Source organism: Salvelinus namaycush, chromosome 34, assembly GCF_016432855.1.
Source record: "Salvelinus namaycush isolate Seneca chromosome 34, SaNama_1.0, whole genome shotgun sequence".
Lineage (NCBI taxonomy): Eukaryota > Metazoa > Chordata > Actinopteri > Salmoniformes > Salmonidae > Salvelinus > Salvelinus namaycush.
In genome coordinates, this window is record NC_052340.1 from 5,145,144 (window position 1) to 5,164,877 (window position 19,734).

Sequence of the window (19,734 nt, forward strand, 5' to 3'; positions counted from 1 at the left end):
ATTGCAAAAGCGCTTCTAACGTGGTTTGGTAGTGTAGGCACTCAATAGTTTGTTCCCCCATGACCCATAAATCTCACGTGGGAGATTTAAATAGAAGCATTCACAAAAATCGCCCCAAAACCAAAAATGTATTCTTTATATAGTTTATTAGAATATCACAAAACTGCATATAAAAAATAAAATACCTTTTAAGTACAAAACCAACCTCAAATGTTTTTGTTTTTTTAAACCTAATAATCCCTTTACTCACTTAAAGTACATTTTTTAAAATACATCTTTGGATAACTCAGGAGGTTGTGTGTGTGTGCACAAATTCCTGCCCCTGATTTTAACAGCCTTTGGAGCACCACACACTAAAACAAAACACTACATGTAGACAAGGGGTGGGCTCATGGATACACAAACAAAAACACACTTTCCCTTTAGCCTCCAACTCATGCACTGTATCGTATGGAAAAAAATGCCTCGAACCAACAAAACATTTCCAAACACCGATAAAAAAAACGTTTAAAAACTTGTAACATTCCTTTGACAGGTATTAACATCCTATTCAGATTGTGAAAGTGTATAATATCATTTGAGAAGTGGTGATTATCATTAGCTACACATTCTGAGACTGTACAACCAGCCATCGTCTGAGAAGGTCCACTGATGCTTTTTCCTATGTCCATGTTCCTCAAGGACTGCTCGTTTTTTCCCCTCCATTCGAAGTATTCAAAGGTTACTACTAGAAAATGATTGATACATGCTTTAAATACACACAGAAAATAAACAAAACACACAAATATAAAAACACAGTTGGGAGTGACACGGAAGAGTAGCGTTGTTTTACTGTTGGCCAGAGAACTAACTGCCATCTGTGCTTTGGTTATGGAGAGATGGTGAGTACTGTACGTTTGTGGAGAGATGGTGAGTACTATACGTTTATGGAGAGAACTGCACCAAGTCTCGTTGGATACCATTCCATTCTAGGAGACCCGTCACCTGCTCTCAGCACTTCATGACTCACTGTTGCTGATATCAGGATAGACAGAGGCTGTTTGAAACTCAACCTAACCAGCTAATTCGACCTATCCCGTCGCTTCAGATCAGTGAGTGCAATTCGTCAAGAACAGAGAAAAGGCAGCAGGTTTTCAGAATAGAATCTGGCCATCACCGAAGGCGTAAACATGACATGGACGAAATGGGCAAAACGTACAATGAGGAGGGAGTTCTCAATGGTGATGATGTCATGGAAGGTGTTAGTGATGCTGAAAGAGCGACGGCCGTACAACCAAGAGCATCACATTACGTTTCTCTGGAGTTCAAGAGGGATACGGGTTAGTACAAAACTCATATTCGACATCAATGTGGGAAGTTGCTCGTCTCAATGGTGCTTCATTTTGTGAAGAGTAGAACACATTCTTCACTTGTGAAGATACAAAGGCAGGAAAACCCACACTGGCCCACCAACTAGATAATAAGGCACTTATTAGGTCTAGCTCAAACCCATACAAGTAATATAAAAATAAAAAAAACAATATTTTTCCATTCATAGACCATTTGTAGTGTACGATAGTGTACGATTGTGGCGCAAATATCGCACCATGTGATCAAGCAGAGTGTAGTGTACACACGTTAGACAGTGTACGAAACCTGTCTTCACTAAAGATCGGTCTATCCTAATTAGACTGGCCTACATATGTAATACATGTCACATGACCATATTCACAGAGGACCATGCATTGATTGCATAGAGTAAAAAAAAAGCAGTTTTCCTCCAACAGACGTGACAGAGTTTAGCATGTACGCCAACCTGTAGTTAAATGAGGAGCCTGTGCTCTTGACGCGGTGACACTGCTGACAGAGCGGAGTACACAGTCCATCTCGATGCTGGAGTGTTCCCGGGGTTCCTGGTGTCACGGTCGGCCCACTTTCTGTTTGCGTTCACTGAGGCTAATCTGTGCAATACTCAGCAGCACCAAAGTGAGCAGCCATTCGGAACCGTCCAGTCCAACAGGACTTAACGCTTGGCTGCGTCTGAATTTGGCTGAGTTTAGAGACTTAAAACAAGACAACCTGGCCGTGGCGTACTGCTCAACCCAACGCCAACTAAAACCCAAGGCATTCGTTCCCTTGTAGTACAAATAGTGTTGGCTGAAACGGGGACGCCTGTGCATGAAAGCCGCAGAATGTCCTTAGAAATGAACTTGATGCCGAGTAAAAGGAACCGTGCCTCGCTTGGAGAGTAAGGACTTTTACTCAGCTCCTCCATTTTGTCTCTGACTGGATTTTGTGACACAGGAAGGGCTCTTGACTTATGGGAGGCAGATGACAACAGTATAAGAGTTCTAAAATTGTGGAAACCAAGCAGTGGACAGTTGCGTAACATAAGTCAGGTAACAGGCTAGCCTATATGCAAGGCCGTCCTCCAGGTCATTCCATGTTGCATACAATCAGCCTATCCCGTGACGGTTTATCCAAAAGGATCATCGCCTAGGATTTTTGGAGTCAAAGCACCTTTCTCATACAGGTCCACAGCTCAATGCAAACCTATCCAAGGGAGCACTGAGGTTGTGCCGTAAACATGTAGTCTTGCTGATGTGGGTTGGGGGGGCGGGGGGGGGGGACTGGATTACAGCCTCAACTCGTCATCCACAGGGACTGATTGTAGCTGGGTGAGGATCTTGGGGTCTCCATCCATCTCCTCTGGGTCCCCCAATGGCGACACCCTGTCCACATCCTGTTCTGGAGAGGGGCTCCCCAGTAGCAGTGCCTCGCCTCCAGGTAGGCCCAGCAGAGCCGGGTCCTCGGGTAGATCCCCCTTCCCACGGACGTCAAACATAGTCAGGCTGGCAGAGGTGGAGAGGGGGACAGGGCTCCAGGTGGTCTGGGAGAGCTGAGTGGTGGGGGTCACTCCGCTGCACATGGGGCTGAGAGAGAGCATGCTCTCTGGGGTGAGGGCATTGGGAGGGGTGTGGGTGGCAGAGAGGTCCAGGGTGTGTGGGGAGGTGGTGGAGAGGGACTGGTTGGTGGGGACACCCGTCTCATGGGTGCAGTAGAGCGGAGAGGAGTTGATGAAGCAGAGGGGGGACGTCTGGAGGGTGTTGGAGGCTGAGACAGAGGTGGAGACTGGGATGAGGGTAGGTGTAGGGTGGATGACAGGGTTGAGAGTGAGTCCGGGGCCTACTCCGTTGGTGAGGTGGGTAGAAGCCTCAGGGACGGGTTTCATGGGCAGGCTTCCGAACTGGATGCCAGCCGGGATAGTTAGGATCAGCTTGCCGTTTTGGTAACTCAGGATGGGGCTTCCACCATAGAGGAGATTCCCTACAGGACAGAGGAGAGGTGGAAGTGGAGAGGAAGTAGTAAGGAAAAACATATTTGTTAGCAGTTCATCACCAACATTAACATAGCTAAATTTGCCCTAAAAAGCAAATGACTTAGTAATAGGTCAGACACACAGAGAAGATTGACTGCCGATAGGTACTTAGCACAGTATGAGGCTTTCCTTATCTTGCTAGAACAAAAGACAACCCGTTGCGTACCGATCTGATACTGACGAACCTGCCGTTTCAGCACAACTTTAATCTGAGCCAATCAGAGAGCACGGACCCCCTGTGGGGGATCCGAAAAGGCAACTATGGGTAGCTGCAGTCCAATATGGCGACCGGAGTATGGGCGAGTGGATGCGTCGAAAGGAGTGGGTGTATGGAAAGCGAATCAGGTAATTGGGCAGATTTGTTGCCACTCAAGACCATTTTGCGTGGCTGATTGGCAATAAGCAGGCGATCAGGGCACCAGTGTTGTATAGGCTTGCCTGCCGACCTGCCCGTCTATGCAATGGGGAGGGCATGAACGGAAACACAACCGGGACACAGTGCCTTTTGCTCCTGCTTGACCAGCACCACTGTCCGGCAACGGCGTGGGAAGAAGCTACCTAGTATCAGGGGGACATTCAGTAAGCACGCCCATATAAACACATGAAGCAACAGTACACCCATCATCACTTTGAAATCAAAAATAAACAAATCGTCAATTATAACTGAAAATGTACAATTATTTATGTAAAACTAACAGTGAAATCAGACTCGTCCTCTGGCTTCAAAACAGAAGTCGAATCTCTCGCGGTATTATAGCTCAAATGTACGGTAGTTGCGAGGTAAGAAACGGGAGGGACAACAACAACAAAAAAAACACTCAATCAAAACCACCTAACCTATGGCAGAGCACTTCACACATCCACTCCTTTCCACACGCCCACTACTTTCCTTTCGACACACCCATACTCCAGACGCCATATTGGGATGCTTCTCTGAAAAGGAGTGTCAACAGAAGACAACAAAAACAAAACAAAAAAAGGCACAAGATATCCACCCCACGTTAGCTTGCCAACTGAGCCAGGCAGTCACACAACACTTCATATGAAACCCATGGGGTGGTAAGTGCAGCACAATGCACACACATTAGCTGCTTTACCAAGCTAGCTATCTGGCTATCACGTGATCATGACTCTCAGTTCCATTACATTACACATAAGAGTCATTGGATGAAGGCGTCTTCTGTACAGGGGACTTTGGTAAAGAGCCCAGATGCTCAATATAAACATTAACACTTGTCACTCGTGGTATGGTTTTGGAAGCATAAGGAACCTTATATTTCATATCGGCGATAAATAACTGTCTAAAAACAAAAAAGGTTAAATTGATACACAACTGGATAGGGTTAAAGTTAGTGTTTCCATATCTCCATGTTACAACGCTTGTTTACAGAACACAAGAGGCGACCACCTGTGCTAATTAGCCATTTAGCATGCTCCAAACACCGGTGTGTAAGTGTAACTCGGGAAGTGAGGCGGAAATGTAGTCCCGTCGGATGGAGGCGCACACACAGCTGTATGGATTTGTACAAAATTGCTACAATAAGTAGATTTTTTTATTTGAAGGATTCTTTCTCGCTGATGAAAGATAAGGGCCATATGTTTCGAAAAGCCGTATTGCAAGCGATGAGCACGTTTCTAAACGTTAAAAACACAGCATTGTTCACGAGGTAGTCGTGGGCGAAGCTAATGACTGAAACTGTAGGGAGAAGGCAGAATGCTGCCTAGAGTTTGAGCTAGCCATCTAGCAAGATGAATAATTAAATGTCATTCACTCTCCATTATCCCATACGGCAAGTGCCAGTTCCCTTGCTAGCTAATTTTAGCTCAACAGTTAGCATCACCATTTGCCAGTTAGCAAAAGCCAAACAAAGCTTTAAAAAAAACTACTGCCATCTTGTGGTTTGGAGTGTTCCAGTGATCTGATCAGCGGTTGATCTATATGATGTGAACAACAAAAAAGTTGACTGCCGACACTGGGCAGCGGTGCTAAGTCCCTATCGGCAGTCTTCTCCGTGTGTCCGAGTCTTAAGTTACCTGGCGAGGCGGAGGGGAGCTGAATGACCCCAGAGTTGAGGAGCTGGACACTAGGAGCCATGCTGGTCGGGGGGCCTACAGTCTGGAGGGGTCCCAGCTGGTTTATCCTAAATGGCCCCTGAGGCGTCCCACCTCCAGTGGCCGAGGCTAGGATCTGGAAAGCCCCTCCAGATAGGGAATGGGTGGCCGGGCCGACCTGAGGGAAGGAAAGTTGTCCCGCGGAGGAGACAGGCACCAGCTGGGGCAGGGAAAGGGGAACCAACTGGGCTGGGGGTGTCTCTTTGGACTGGGAGACGGGAACCACTTGGGTAGGGGAGGAGATGATCTGGGGATGGCCTAGTGGGGACTGGATCTGTGTCAGACTGGGGATTGTAGCTGAGGTCTGGTTACCCAGCTGGAGTGTGAGTCCTTGAGGGAGCTGTCCATTGGTGAGCTGGGACAGGGAGAGGATGGTGGATCCCGCTCCCAATGTAGACGAACCAGTATGATGCTGGGGGAGGGGTTGGGCAATGTTCAGAGTCTGGTGGCCCTGGAACTGGGAGAGGGTGCCCTGGGGGAGGGAGGAGGTGAGGGGGGGGACAGGGACTAACTGGGGACACTGGCCTCCAGGGTTGTGTTGGACCAGTTGGGATACGGGGACACCCTGGATGGAGGGCACCACCTGAGGCAGGGAGAATACCTGTGGGGTGGAGTAGCTGTAGGATGACACCACCTGGCAGATGGAGCTGGAGGGGGTGAGCTGAGAACCAGCTGTGGCAAACACAACATACTCCCCCTGCTGGTTGGGGAGGCTCACTACAGGGCTGGAGATGACCACGCCCGGGGATGACTTAGAGACCGGGAGGGTGTCGGAGAGGTGGCCATTTTGAGTCAGAACCAGTGAGGGGAGGGAGGTGGGGGAGAATGTTGAGGAGGGGGAAGGAGAGACTGTCTGGATGTCCTCTGCTTTGAGAACCATCCCCTCTGGGACATTGATGAAGTCCAGGGTGGGGATAGTCGAGGGGTTCATCAGGCTAACATTGTCCGTCTTACGGTCCTCAGTCAGGGGGAGGGAGATGGCAGAGCTGGGCTGGGCCTCCATGGCTGTAACCTCCTGGCCCTCCAGACCCATATCCTGCACAACCGCACTGCTTTTGGATATGATCTGCGCTCCATTGAAGAGCAGAGGCGAGTTAGCCGATATGGGGCTGAGGGTAACCGTGTGACCATCGCTCAGGGTCAGCCCGTTGATGATGACGCCACCCCCTGCCCCGGAGATCAGGGAGCCCCCGTTGATGAGTAAGGGGTGGGAGGCGGTGAGGAACCCACCAGCCCCGTTGAGGAAGATCTGGCCTCCAGTGCTGCAGGGGGTACCAGAGAGGGAGATGATGGAGGCTGTGGAGCCCACAATGTCCTCTGGTTTGTCTGAGATGTCGTCAGCCTCATCGTCTGTGCTGTGGTTGCCATCGGACTCACTGAGAAAACACAGGAGAGGAGCAGAGGAGAAAGATAGGGGGAGTGAGACAATGAACAGAGACAGCGTATGGAAGAAGGGGGAGTAGAGGGCAAGGATTGCCCGACGGAACGGAAAAAAGAGGGGAAAGGGATCAGAATGTTACAATACACATAACATATGGTAAATCATTAACCGTCAGTGACAATCTCCTTTGATCCTATGGTTTACACCGTATGTGATGTGTATGTCCTAAAATATCCTAGTGCACTGAAGCAGTGTGGTTAACATAGAGAACAATGGACAACTGATTTACTGTCCCCAGCCACCACAGCGTCTATATATAAGATAAAGACTGGGCTGCATGGGGGATGATCGGCAGTCTCTTTTTATTTCCCACACATGGGAATAAAGGACATCAACAACTGACACATGAAAAACCCAATTTCCTGTGTAGCTTTGTAAACTGCCAACTTCCCTGGCCAAAATTAGCATAATGTATGTAGTCTTTTCACACACAACTGTATAAAAAATATATTTAAAAAAAAAAAAACATTTATATTGGATTTTTAAATGTGCACTCCAAACGGGGCACAGGAGAGCTGAAGACATTTAAGGTTTTAAATATATTATTTTCTCCTTTTGTTCCCTAACACCTACATTTCCTCTCTCTTTCGGTCTCTGTTCCCCCTGCTCTCCCAGCGGTGCAGGGCCTCGGGAGCGCGCAGAGGTCCGCCGGGAGACTTTGAGGTGCAGGAGTTCAGGGAAATTTGAGCCACAATGGGCGCCCGGATCTCACATTTCACAACAAAGCAACATGCTCTTACTCCCAGTCGTGCTCTCTGAGACATGTGTGGCGTTATGCATGAACTCTTTGACAGTGATTCTGTCATTCATAAACATCAAATCAATTATTTGTCACGTGCGCCGAATACAACAAGGTGTAGATCTTAAAGTGAAATGTAGTTATTGCAGGGATTGATGGAATTTGATTTAAATATGTTGAACATGAACCATACAGTTGAGATAAACCACACAGTCGAGCCCATGGTTCAGAAAAGTCTGCATTACATAAAATATGTTTGGAGCACTAAAATAATATTGCAGTTGACAGATTCATATATGTTACAATGTTAGGCTACTTTCTAGCGTTCACTCCTACCTATCTGATCTGGAGAATTTCGGTGAACATTGTTTTTGTGTCAAATGAATCAATATCTTGGTGTGTGCCGTGTGCAGCAGTATAGACTATATGTACTCCCATAGTCTGGCTGCCTTGCTAAAAATATACAACTCCGCACATAAACAATTGTGTTCATTATAAGACGAACCATATAGACGTAGATGTTTGACATGCAATCGTGTATGAAAGGTTTTAAATGGGGTATTTGGTTACAAATGTAGAAAAGAATGCATAGCCTACCTTTTGCTGTTGGTACCAGACGGGGTTCGGTCTCTCTGCCGTCGATTCTTGAACCAATTGCTGACTTGTGTGAGGGAGAGTCCAGTCACTTTGGCCAAGTTTTTCTTCTCGTCTGGAGTGGGGTACCTGTTGCTTTTGTAACACTCTTTCAGTGCATTCCGAGACTTCTCCTTGAAACAATACACCGTTTCCTCTCCATCCCAGATTGTTTTCGGCAGGGGAAACTTCTTCCGAAGCCGATACTTGTCCACAGCGCCCAGGCTACGACCTCGGGACCTCTCTGCCTCCTTGTAGCGCGCCTGCAAGTAGAGGTCCTGCAGGAACCCATGGTTGCTCGGGTGAAAGTCGTGGCTTTCCAATATTGCGTACAGTTCCTTGAATTCTTCCCGGTGGAAAGCGACCAGTGCCTGGGCCTTGAGCAGCGTCTCGTTGCCACGTAGCAGCTCGGCCGAAGGAGGGATGGTTGATAGGAATCTCCACAGGCGATCCACATTGCCTGCCTGTAGAAGGGCTTCGCACAGACATGCTACTTGATCGGTCGAAAAGCTGAGCGCCGAGTTCTGAAAAGTTTTTAGCAATTGTTCCGAAACTTCATCCGGATCCGTCTCCTCTTTCACCGGAGCGGCCTCTTGGGTAGGATTCTCAGTGCTATTCTCAGATTGTTCTGCAGACTCCAAAGACAAGGAAGCCATTTTTAGTTTAACTTTTTTTATTTTAGTTCCTCCCCTGCGCGCTCTCTCTCGCCCATTCTCTGTCGACGAGTGTCTGCCACAGCTACACGCGTCACGCACGCCTCTAACCTCGTCAATCTCCGATTTTAAGATTCGTTATAGCGATGCCTGTTCAATACCTTTTATTAGGCTACTGGTAGATACATGTTATTGTTCAATTCCAGATTGAATAACCACGTTATTTTATTGACAATGTTATGTTATTATCAGATTGTACTAAATAGGCCTACTGCCGTCACCCCCCCCCCTTTTTTTCTTTCAGTATACACTTTTTTCAGCCTGTCTATGGAGGATCAGGATATACTAGGGCCCGGCTATGTGGTGTGTACGTATTCCAGATGAGATGATGTACATTATAACGTCACGTGTAGATGTGTCCATCTGTTTACTGATCTCAAAGTCTGTTGATTTCACATGAACAGTTGAATTGAGCAGCATCAGCTCTTTCCATCTGCGAGATAGGACTGCTGGTGAACTAGCCCATGCACCGCTTATGTCTGTGTGCTGTGTGTTGTGTGTTCTTTCCCTGCTATCTGTTTACACTTTAGATGGTTGATAGTTGTCTCTCCAGTTCCTCAGCTGGCATCTGAATGAGCACCTGGTGTGGTTTCTCTATCCAAATATTCTCAGTGCAACACACACGCACACAAACACACACAGTGCCATGATGTGAATGTTGTTTTAGAATTAAAATGTGCACCCATCTCTCTGACAGTGGGGTTGGTACAAGAGCTGGTTTGATTGGTTTGTGTAAATAGAGTGTGCAAATTTGTGACTTTATTTTGCCTTTCTGATAGAATGAACAAATCAAATTGTATTTGTCACATGCGCTGAATACAACAGTGAAATGACCTTTCAGTGAAATACTTACTTACAAGCCTTTAACCAACAATGCAGTTTTAAGAAAAATAAGTGTTAGGTAAAAAATAGATAAGTAAGAAATAAAAATAAATGATTAAAGAGCAGCAGTAAAATAACAGTAGCAAGGCTATATACAGGGGGTACCGGTACAGAGTCAATGTGCGGGGGCACCGGTTAGTCGAGGTAATTGAGGTAATACATACATGTAGGTAGAGTTAAAGTGACTATGCATAGATAATAACCAGAGAGTAGCAGTAGCATAAAAGAGGGGTTGGCAGGTGGTGGGTGGCGGGACACAATGCAGATAGTAGCCAATGTGCGGGGGCACCGGTTAGTCAGGGTAATTGAGGTAGTATGTACATGAATGTATAGTTAACGTGACTATGCATATATGATAAACAGAGAGTAGCAGCAGTGTTAAAGAGGGGTTGGGGGGGAACACAATGCAAATAGTCCGGGTAGCCATTTGATTACCTGTTCAGGAGTCTTGTGGCTTGGGGGTAAAAACTTTTGAGAAGCCTTTTGGTCGTAGACTTGGCGCTCTGGTACCGCTTGCCATGCGGTAGTAGATAGAACAGTATGACTGGGGTGGCTGGATTCTTTGACAATTTTTAGGACCTTTCACTGACACCGCCTGGTGTAGAGGTCCTGGATGGCAGGCAGCTTAGCCCTAGTGATGTACTGGGCCGTACACACTACCCTTTGTAGTGCCTTGCGGTCGGAACCCGAGCAGTTGCCATACCAGGCAGTGATGCAACCAGTCAGGATGCTCTCAATGTTGCAGCTGTAGAACCTTTTGAGGATCTGAGGACCCATGCCAAATCTTTTTAGTTTCCTGAGGGGGAATAGGCTTTGTCGTGCCCTCTTCACGACTGTCTTGGTGTGTTTGGACCATTCTAGTTTGTTGGTGATATGGACACCAAGAGACTTGAAGCTCTCAACCTGCTCCACTACAGCCCCGTCGATGAGAATGGGGGCGTGCTCGGTCCTCCTTTTCCTGTAGTCCACAATCATCTCCTTAGTCTTGGTTATGTTGAGGGATAGGTTGTTATTCTGGCACCACCCGGCCAGATCTCTGACCTCCTCTCTATAGGCTGTCTCGTCGTTGTCGGTGATCAGGCCTACCACTGTTGTGTCGTCTGCAAACTTAATGATGGTGTTAGAGTCGTGCCTGGCCACGCAGTCGTGGGTGAACAGGGAGTACGGGAGGGGACTGAGCACACACCCCTGAGGGGCTCCAGTGTTAAGGATCAGCATGGCAGATGTGTTGCTACCTACCCTCACCACCGGGGGGGGGGGGCCCGTCAGGAAGTCCAGGATCCAGTTGCAGAGGGAGGTGTTTAGTCCCAGGATCCTTAGCTTAGTGATGAGCTTTGAGGGTACTATGGTGTTGAACGCTGAGCTGTGGTCAATGAATAGCATTCTCACGTAGGTGTTCCTTTTGTCCAGGTGGGAAAGGGCAGTGTTGAGTGCAATAGAGATTGCATCATCTGTGGATCTGTTTAGGCGGTATGCAAATTGGGGTGGGTCTAGGGTTTCTGGGATAATGGTGTTGATGTGAGCCATTACCAGCCTTTCAAAGCACTTCATGGCTACGGACGTGAGTGGCTTGGCGGTAGAAGCTGTTAAGAAGCCTTTTGGACCGAGACTTGGCGCTCCGGTACCGCTTGCCGTGTGGTAGCAGAGAGAACAGTCTATGACTAGGGTGGCTGAATTCTTTGACAATTTTTAGGACCTTTCACTGACACCACTGGGTATAGAGGTCCTGGATGGCAGGAAGCTTGGCCCCAGTGAGGTACTGGGCCGTACTACGCACTACCCTCTGTAGTGCCTTGCGGTCGGAGGCCAAGCAGTTGCCATACCAGGCAGTGATGCAACCAGTCAGAATGCTCTTGATGGTGCATCTGTAGAACCTTTTGAGGACCCATGACAAATATTTTTTGTTGTGCCCTCTTCACGACTGTCTTGGCTGTCACACCCTGATCAGTTTCACCTGCCTACCCCGGCTCCCCGAGATCCCCGCTTACCTCCTCCGGAGCGATATTCTGGGGATCCTGGAACTTGCCGGGGTTTTCTTTCTCAATGCTCCCTTATTTTTGAGCTGCAGCCATCTTCGTTCCCTTCGGACCCATCGAAGATGGCGTATATTATTACGCTAATGTCAGTAAGGGTGCTCTCCTGGGCTATGGCAGTTTGGGAGCAACAATCCGCCATTTGTTGTCATCTGGAGGATTTCATGGCAGAGGTGAGGAAGGTATTCAATTCTCCGGTATCCGGGAGAGAGGCGGCCAGTAAACTTCTTGAATTACGTCAAACCTCCCATAGTGTGGGGGGCCGCTGTTGGAAGACAAGGATGTAGAACGTGTTTGCCTATCGAGTGACCAAATTTATATATATATATATATTTTTTTTTTCTCCCAATTTTCGTGGTATCCAATCGCTAGTAATTACTATCTTGTCTCATCGCTACAACTCCCGTACGGGCTCGGGAGAGACGAAGGTCGAAAGTCATGCGTCCTCCGAAGCACAACCCAACCAAGCCGCACTGCTTCTTAACACAGCGTGCCTCCAACCCGGAAGCCAGCCGCACCAATGTGTCGCACCAACCCGCCCCCCTTGGTTAGCGCGCACTGCGCCCGGCCCGCCACAGGAGTCGCTGGAGCGCGATGAGACAAGGATATCCCTACCGGCCAAACCCTCCCTAACCCGGACGATGCTAGGCCAATTGTGCGTCGCCCCACGGACCCCCCGGTCGCGGCCGGCTGCGACAGAGCCTGGGCGCAAACCCAGAGACTCTGGTGGCACAGCTAGCGCTGCGATGCAGTGCCCTAGACCACTGCGCCACCCGGGAGGCCCACAAATGTATATATTTAACCTTACAAAATTGTATATATTTTGGTTTGGCCAGGCGTCTGAAGTGACCCCTAAACAATTCAGATCAAATTTGAGAAATGTACGTTTGTAATGTCGTCTACCCGGCCAAAAACTGAGTCTGCAAGAGCAGGCCGCAGCAAGCCCGCGCCCTTTCTTGATTCACCCCCACCACTGGATGCTGCTAATGCCGGCCTCACAGAAACACTGACTGTGGAGATGCTACAATCCGTGATAGGCACCCTCAAAACCAATATTTTCGGCAAAATTGACTCTCTCTCTACCAATCTCAGGTCAGAGATATCAATGGTCAAAGATGAGCTTAAAAAATCTATCGAGAGTATACAGATTAAAGCTCGACGCACATGGAGTGGCCTTATCGGAGCTGGAGCGAGGTGCTACAGACCACAGCACTCGCATTAGCGAGCTAGAGGTTAACGTTGGCTCATTAACAACTAGGGTGGCATACCTAAAAGTAGAATGCGAAGGAACAACATTCGTCTACTGGGAATACCGGAGGGAGTGGAGAGCCCAAGACCCACGGAGTTCATGGCCCAGCTGCTTCAGGAGCTGCTCGGTCTGGAGGAGAAGTCACTGCTAGACCGGGCCCACCGCACTCTGCGTAGCCAACCCCGGGATGGAGAACCCCCGCTACCATTTGTCATCAGTGTGCATTTCTTTCACGTCCGCAATGACATACTGAGGAGATCAGGAGAAGCATCCCTTCTCCTCTATAAGGGTATTTGCGGACTACACCACAGCTGTGGCTAAGAAGCGGGCTAGCATTGGAGCTGTGAAGCATGAGCTACGCTCCTGCCCGGGCGTGAAGTTCAGCCTCATCTACCCTGCGGTTCTGAGACTGACTTTACCGGACGGCTCCACACACAGATTCGAGGACCCGGCTTTAGCGGCCGATTTCACCAACAAGAACATGAAAGCTGTTGTACCGCATGGTGTGGAACAAATGGTTGTTTAGCTGGTCTTGTTAGCAGGCCGGCTGGCAGACTGGTTGGCAAGCGAAGCCAACTTTGCTGGGTTCATCGACATTTGAATGTCACTCTCTTTTTTCATTTTTTTTTTTCCAGTCATAGTTTTCATTTCATTGTTCAGTCATAGTTTTACCATCTGTATTGCTGTTAAACCTCTCTTAACCAAGGTTTGTTTTCCATAGACTCTGCTGGGGACCGATCTATGTATGTTTGGCTTACTTTGGTTAAATGGTCACAAATCTCAGGTAGCACAGAGTAAGAGTTATCATGCTTTGCTCTAAACTTTTTTTGTATTTAGGGTTTTGCTTGCATCTCAGTTGGGGAGATGCTTCGGCAAGGGAGGGTGTGAGGGAAGGGGTTTTTCCCTCTTTATTTGTATATCGTTTTTATATGTTTTTTGTGCTTCGTCGCTTGTCTTTGTTTTTTAAATTTGCGCTTTTAGGTTCAACTAGGATCTTTCGTTTACATTGTACCTTGTCCTTTACACGTCCTCTCTCTCTTAAGACATGACTCAGCCTAGTGTAGCCCATCCTGCTGGAGGGAATGGCTTTAATTTTCTTACTTAGAACTGCAGGGGCATCAATAACCCAGTTAAACGTAGTAAGGTGCTACACCACCTTCATCAATTGAAAGCTCACATCATCTTTCTGCAAGAAAGTCATCTGAAGGTATCACAACACTCAAGTCTTCGGTGCAGATGGGTGGGTCAGGTGTTCCATTCCTCATTTCAGAGTAAGGGAAGAGGGGTGGCTATTTTACTTCACAGATCGGTACCTTTTACATGTTCTAATGTGACTACAGATCCCCATGGTAGATACATAATTGTCAGTGGTAGGCTGCTCAATACAAATGTACTTTTTGTTAATATTTATGCTCCTAATTGGGACAATGGTGATTTTTTTCAAATCTGTTTTCTCTACACTCCCAGATATGTCTCATATGTTGATCTTAGGCGGTGAGTTTAACTGTTGGTTAGACCCACATTTGGATCGATCCTCCACTAAACCTTCCACCTTATCAACCTCAGCTAGAGTTGTTCGAACCTTTGTCTGAATTCACAGTCTCAGATCCTTGGAGAATGTTTAATCCATCTAGAAAAGCATACTCTTTTTTTCTCATCGGTTCACTACACTTTTACGCGCATAGACTACTTCCTTGTAGATGACAGGCTTCTCCATTCCATATCTTCATGTTCATATAATCCACGTGTTGTATCTGACCACGCCCCTGTTACTATGGAAGCAGTCTTTCAAACTGTTGACAATCTGCGACCGCCTTGGCGGCTAAATACCCAACTACTCAGTAATGAACACTTTATCAATTTTGTTTTGAGTCAAATCGACTTATTCATGATTACAAATAGAACCCCAAACATCTCTGCATCTACTCTTTGGGAAACTTTCAAAGTTTATATCAGAGGTGAAATTATTTCCAACACCGCACATGAGAACAAACTGAAAAGGGATAGGCTATCTATGTTAACACGCTGTATTGCCCAATTAGATGACATTTATGCGGTTTCACCATCTCCGGCTATTTATAAGGAACGTTTAACTTTGAAAGCAGAATTTGACACATTATTAACACACCAGGTTACTGAACTGCTTGTCAAGTCTAGGACCACTTACTATGAACAAGGAGATAAAGCCAGTAAATTATTAGCTCACAAGTTACGTCAACTATCATCATCATTTCAGATTCCTAAAATTCGTACATCGTCTGGGATATCATTAGACCCTAGGGGGATCAATGATGTGTTCAAGAGATTTTACCAGTCTCTATATACTTCTGAAAGTAAAGCGGATACATAGGAATTGGATGATTTCTTCCACTCACTTGCTGTGGCTTCTGTAAGCCGAGATTTGGTTAAAACAATTAGAGCAGCCGATCACTGTTGAAGAATTGTCTAATGCTGTCAAATCGCTTCAATCCGGGAGAAGCTCAGGGCCTGACGGCTACTCGGCAGAGTTTTATAAAGAGTTTATCTCCAAAATAGCCCCTATTCTAATTGAAATGTACAATGAAGCATTTGTAAATTATGCTCTCCCACAGACTCTCACTCAGGCAACCATTTGTCTTATTCTTTAAAAAAACAAAGACCCTCTTGACTGTGTATCATACCATCCAATTAGCCTGCTAAATGTTGACTATACAATTCTAGCCAACCTTCTGGCAACGTGTCTGGAAACAGTCCTCCCATCAATTATCTCTCCGGATCAAACAGGATTTATTAAAAATAGACACTCATTCTTCAATCTTCTATGATTATTTTATATTATATATAATCCTTCTGTTGCCAATACCTCTGAAGCTATTATATCCCTGGATGCGGAGAAAGCGTTTGACCGGGTGGAATGGAAATATCTTTTTTACACTCAAAATAAATTTGGCTTTGGCTCCAAATTCATGACTTGGATGAGACTTCTGTACTCGCCCTCAAGCCTCTGTCAGGACTAATAACACTCAATCAGATTGCTTCCCTTTGCAATGACACGCCAGGGTTGCCCTTTAAGTCCATTACTGTTTGCCCTCGCCATAGAACCACTTGCAATAGCACTTTGCTCCAACCCCCTCATCAAAGGTATAGTCAGATACAAACTGTCTTTATATGCGGATGATTTATTACTATACACATCCAACCTTTCTGTTTCTGTTCCTACTGCCCTTGCCACTTTTGCATCCTTCGGTCACTTATCAGGGTATAAAATGAATCTCAGTAAAAGCGAATTGATGCCAATTAATATGGCCGCAAAAAAATCCCCTTTACATAACTTGCCATTTAAAATTGCTCACAGTAGTTTTATTTACCTCGGGGTACATGTCACAATCAGATTTGAAAACCTTTTTCAAGCCAACTTTGCTCTTCTTTTAACCCGTACTAAGGACGATTTGGAATGCTGGTCTTTCCTACACCTCTCCTTAGTCGCACAAATTAATTCTATTAAAATGAATACTCTCCCTAAATTCTTATATCTTTATCGGTGCCTTCCGATTTTTCTTCCCAATACATTTTCCCAAAAAATCGACGGCCTGATACTACCCTTTATATGGGACAAAAGGCCCCCCAGGATACGAAAACAGCTTTTGCAGAGGCCCAAACCAGACGGCGGTCTAGCTCTACCGGATTTCAGATCCTATTATTGGGCCGCTAACCTTAGGATCATTCAGTACTGGTTGCAGAGCAGAGAGATATTCCCACCCCCAATTTGGCTAGAGATGGAGACCGCCTCATGTATACCGGCATCATTGTCTTCCCTCGCTCACTCCTCCGTTACAGACCCTTACTCCTCCTTCACCAGAAATATATGTGTCAAAACAACATTGAAGATCTGGAATCAATTTAGGTGCCACTTTGGGTTTCAGACAACCTCTTCTTTGGCTCCGGTAGCCTCAAACCCAGCTTTTCCCCCATCTATTGTTGATGGTGCAACATGGTCTAGTCTCGGTATTAAAAGATTCAGGGATCTGTATATTAACAATACATTTAGTACGTTTGAACAATTATCAGCTAATTTTGGTCTCCCCAGACATAATTTCTTTAGGTTCTTACAAGTCCGGAGTTACGTCCACAGCATAGATCCAGGATTCACCACCCTTCCTGGTGAAACACAGTTCGACACATTTCTTACCCCACTTTCTACTCTGAAAGGCACCTTGTCAATAATCTATAGTCAAATTTGCTCACGACAAACCACCTCATTAAACAATATTAAATCCTCATGGGAGGAGGAACTGGGTGAGTAAATATCTGATGAACAATGGGAAGGGGCACTCAAAAGGGTACATACCTCTTCTATTTGCGCTCGACACGGTCTCATTCAATGCAAGCTCATTCATAGGGCCCACTGGACCAAAGCAAGATTATCCAAAATTTACAAGGATGTGAACCCTAAATGTGTACGATGTAATCAGTCTCCTGCTAATCAGGTACACATGTTTTGGTGTTGCCCATCTCTTGTTGGTTTCTGGAAAGACATCTTTAACACACTCTCAGAATTAAGCGGCACACAGATCGACCCAGACCCTTTTATTGCACTATTTGGGGTTTCCTTACCCACAATACAATTGACCAAAATGAATAAGGATGTAATTGCCTTTGTCACTTTGTTAGCGAGATGATTCATTTTACTTAGATTGAAATCCTCTGTACCCCATTTTCATGCTCTTTGGATTAAATCCGTTATGAATTGCATAAAGCTGGAAAAAATTAAACACACACTCAATGGGTCTGTAGACAAATTCTATGCAATATGGGCTCTCTTTTCTTATGTTAAACGACTACATTTCCCTGCAGTTCCAGAGTGATGTATATTTATATATTGGTGATGTAAGAGGCCTGGTATGTGCATAAACGACATCTCGGATGTTAAGGACTGTATTATCTGTGCTTGTTGACCTATAACAATTGTATCAAAATATATAAATATTTATTTTTAGTTGTGTTTTTCTTATTTTTTTATTTATTTTATATATATTTTCTTTTGTATTTGTACTTTTTATGTCTGTCTCTCTCTCTCTGTTAAGCTGTATTGTTGTCTTTGATGTGTTGTTTTATATTACTACCAAATAACTTACAAGTGCAATTATTTTGTAAATGCTGGTGTTGAAAATTCAATAAACAATGTAAAAAAAATAAAAATAAAATAAAACTCCCGTAGTGTGGCAGACTACGTGGTTGATTTTCGCACGTTGGCCCCCGAGAGTGCCTGGAATCCGGAGTCTCTTTTCGATACCTTTCTTCACGGATTATCTGAGGTGGTAAAAGATAAACTAGCTGCTCGGGAATTACCGGTGGACGTCAACTCCCTCATCGCCCCCATCATTAGAATTGATGGATGCCTAAGGGAACGCAGGAGTGAGAGGAGGTCTGGTCTCGGGCACACTCGTTCATCCGCTATGGCTCGCTCACCTTCGAAGGAATCCGGAAGTTCCTGAAGGCAGTTTATCCGAGAGGATCCGAAGCCACCCGAGCTCCCTCATGAATCATCAATGACGGGTGAGTTGGATACTCCTGAGCCTAGGCGAATTGGGAAGAGCTAGGTTATCGGTTGGGGAACGCTCACGTAGGCTGAGTTCAAACTGTTGTCTGTACTGTGGAGGGGCAGAACATTATATAGCTACCTGCCCTGTTAGGAAACCTTTGTCTCTGGTGGGTACAAGTACTCTGGTGAGCCAGACTGGGAGTTCCCTAATTCCCATCACCCGAACACATTTTTTTGTGCTTTTGCTGTGGGGAGACCAATCTAAGTCTCTCCGAGTGCTCATTGACTCTGTGGCTGATGAAAGTTTTATAGATGCCACTATTGTTTCTGAGCTTGGTATTCCCACTCAACCTCTCTCGGTTCCCATGGATGCTAGGGCACTGGATGGCCGCTCAATAGGTAGAGTCATCCATAGTACTGTGCCCGTTCATATACAGGTTTCAGGTAACCACAGTGAGACCATACAGTTCCTCCTCATTGCATATCCCCATGTTCCAGTTGCCTTGGGATTTTCATGGCTTAGGGTAATGTCCAGATGGATCCTGGAAAGGGGAAAGCAGTGGTGGATTTGCCTCAACCTACGTCCAGGGTGTAGTTGCAATGATTCCTAGGCTTTGCTAACTTCTACCGCCGTTTCATTCGGGTTACAGCACCCTGGCAGCCCCCCTCTCGGCACTCACCTCCCCCAAAGTACCGTTCACATGGTCTCCAGCTGTCGACAAAACCTTTCTGGACCTGAAGCATCAGTTCACAATAGCACCCATCCTCATCCATCCGGACCCGTCTTGTCAATTTGTGGTAGAGGTTGAGGCTTCTGACGTTGGAGTGGGGGCCATCCTGTCCCAGAAATCAGCCCAGGACTAAAAGCTTCATCCTTGTGCCTTCCTGTCCCATCGTCTCAATCCTGCAGAGAGGAACTACGACGTAGGCAACCGAGAACTCCTGGCGCTCAAGATAGCGTTGGAAGAGTGGAGGCACTGGCTGGAAGGAGCAGAACAGCCATTCTTGGTCTGGACCGACCATAAAAATGTGGAATATCTCCGTACAGCCAAG

General features: G+C 46.4%; 1 protein-coding gene across 1 annotated transcript; it reads right to left on the reverse strand.

Moving 5' to 3' along the window:
* Positions 1-140: 140 nt before the first annotated feature.
* Positions 141-8,947, reverse strand: LOC120029070 (homeobox protein SIX5-like). Its single transcript, XM_038974375.1, has 3 exons — positions 8,248-8,947; positions 5,393-6,846; positions 141-3,306 (listed from the first exon to the last, which is right to left on the reverse strand). The coding sequence occupies exons 1-3, from the start codon at positions 8,937-8,939 to the stop codon at positions 2,615-2,617; spliced, it is 2,838 nt and encodes a 945-aa protein (XP_038830303.1). The 5' UTR covers positions 8,940-8,947; the 3' UTR covers positions 141-2,614.
* Between the last annotated feature and the right edge of the window lie 10,787 nt (positions 8,948-19,734).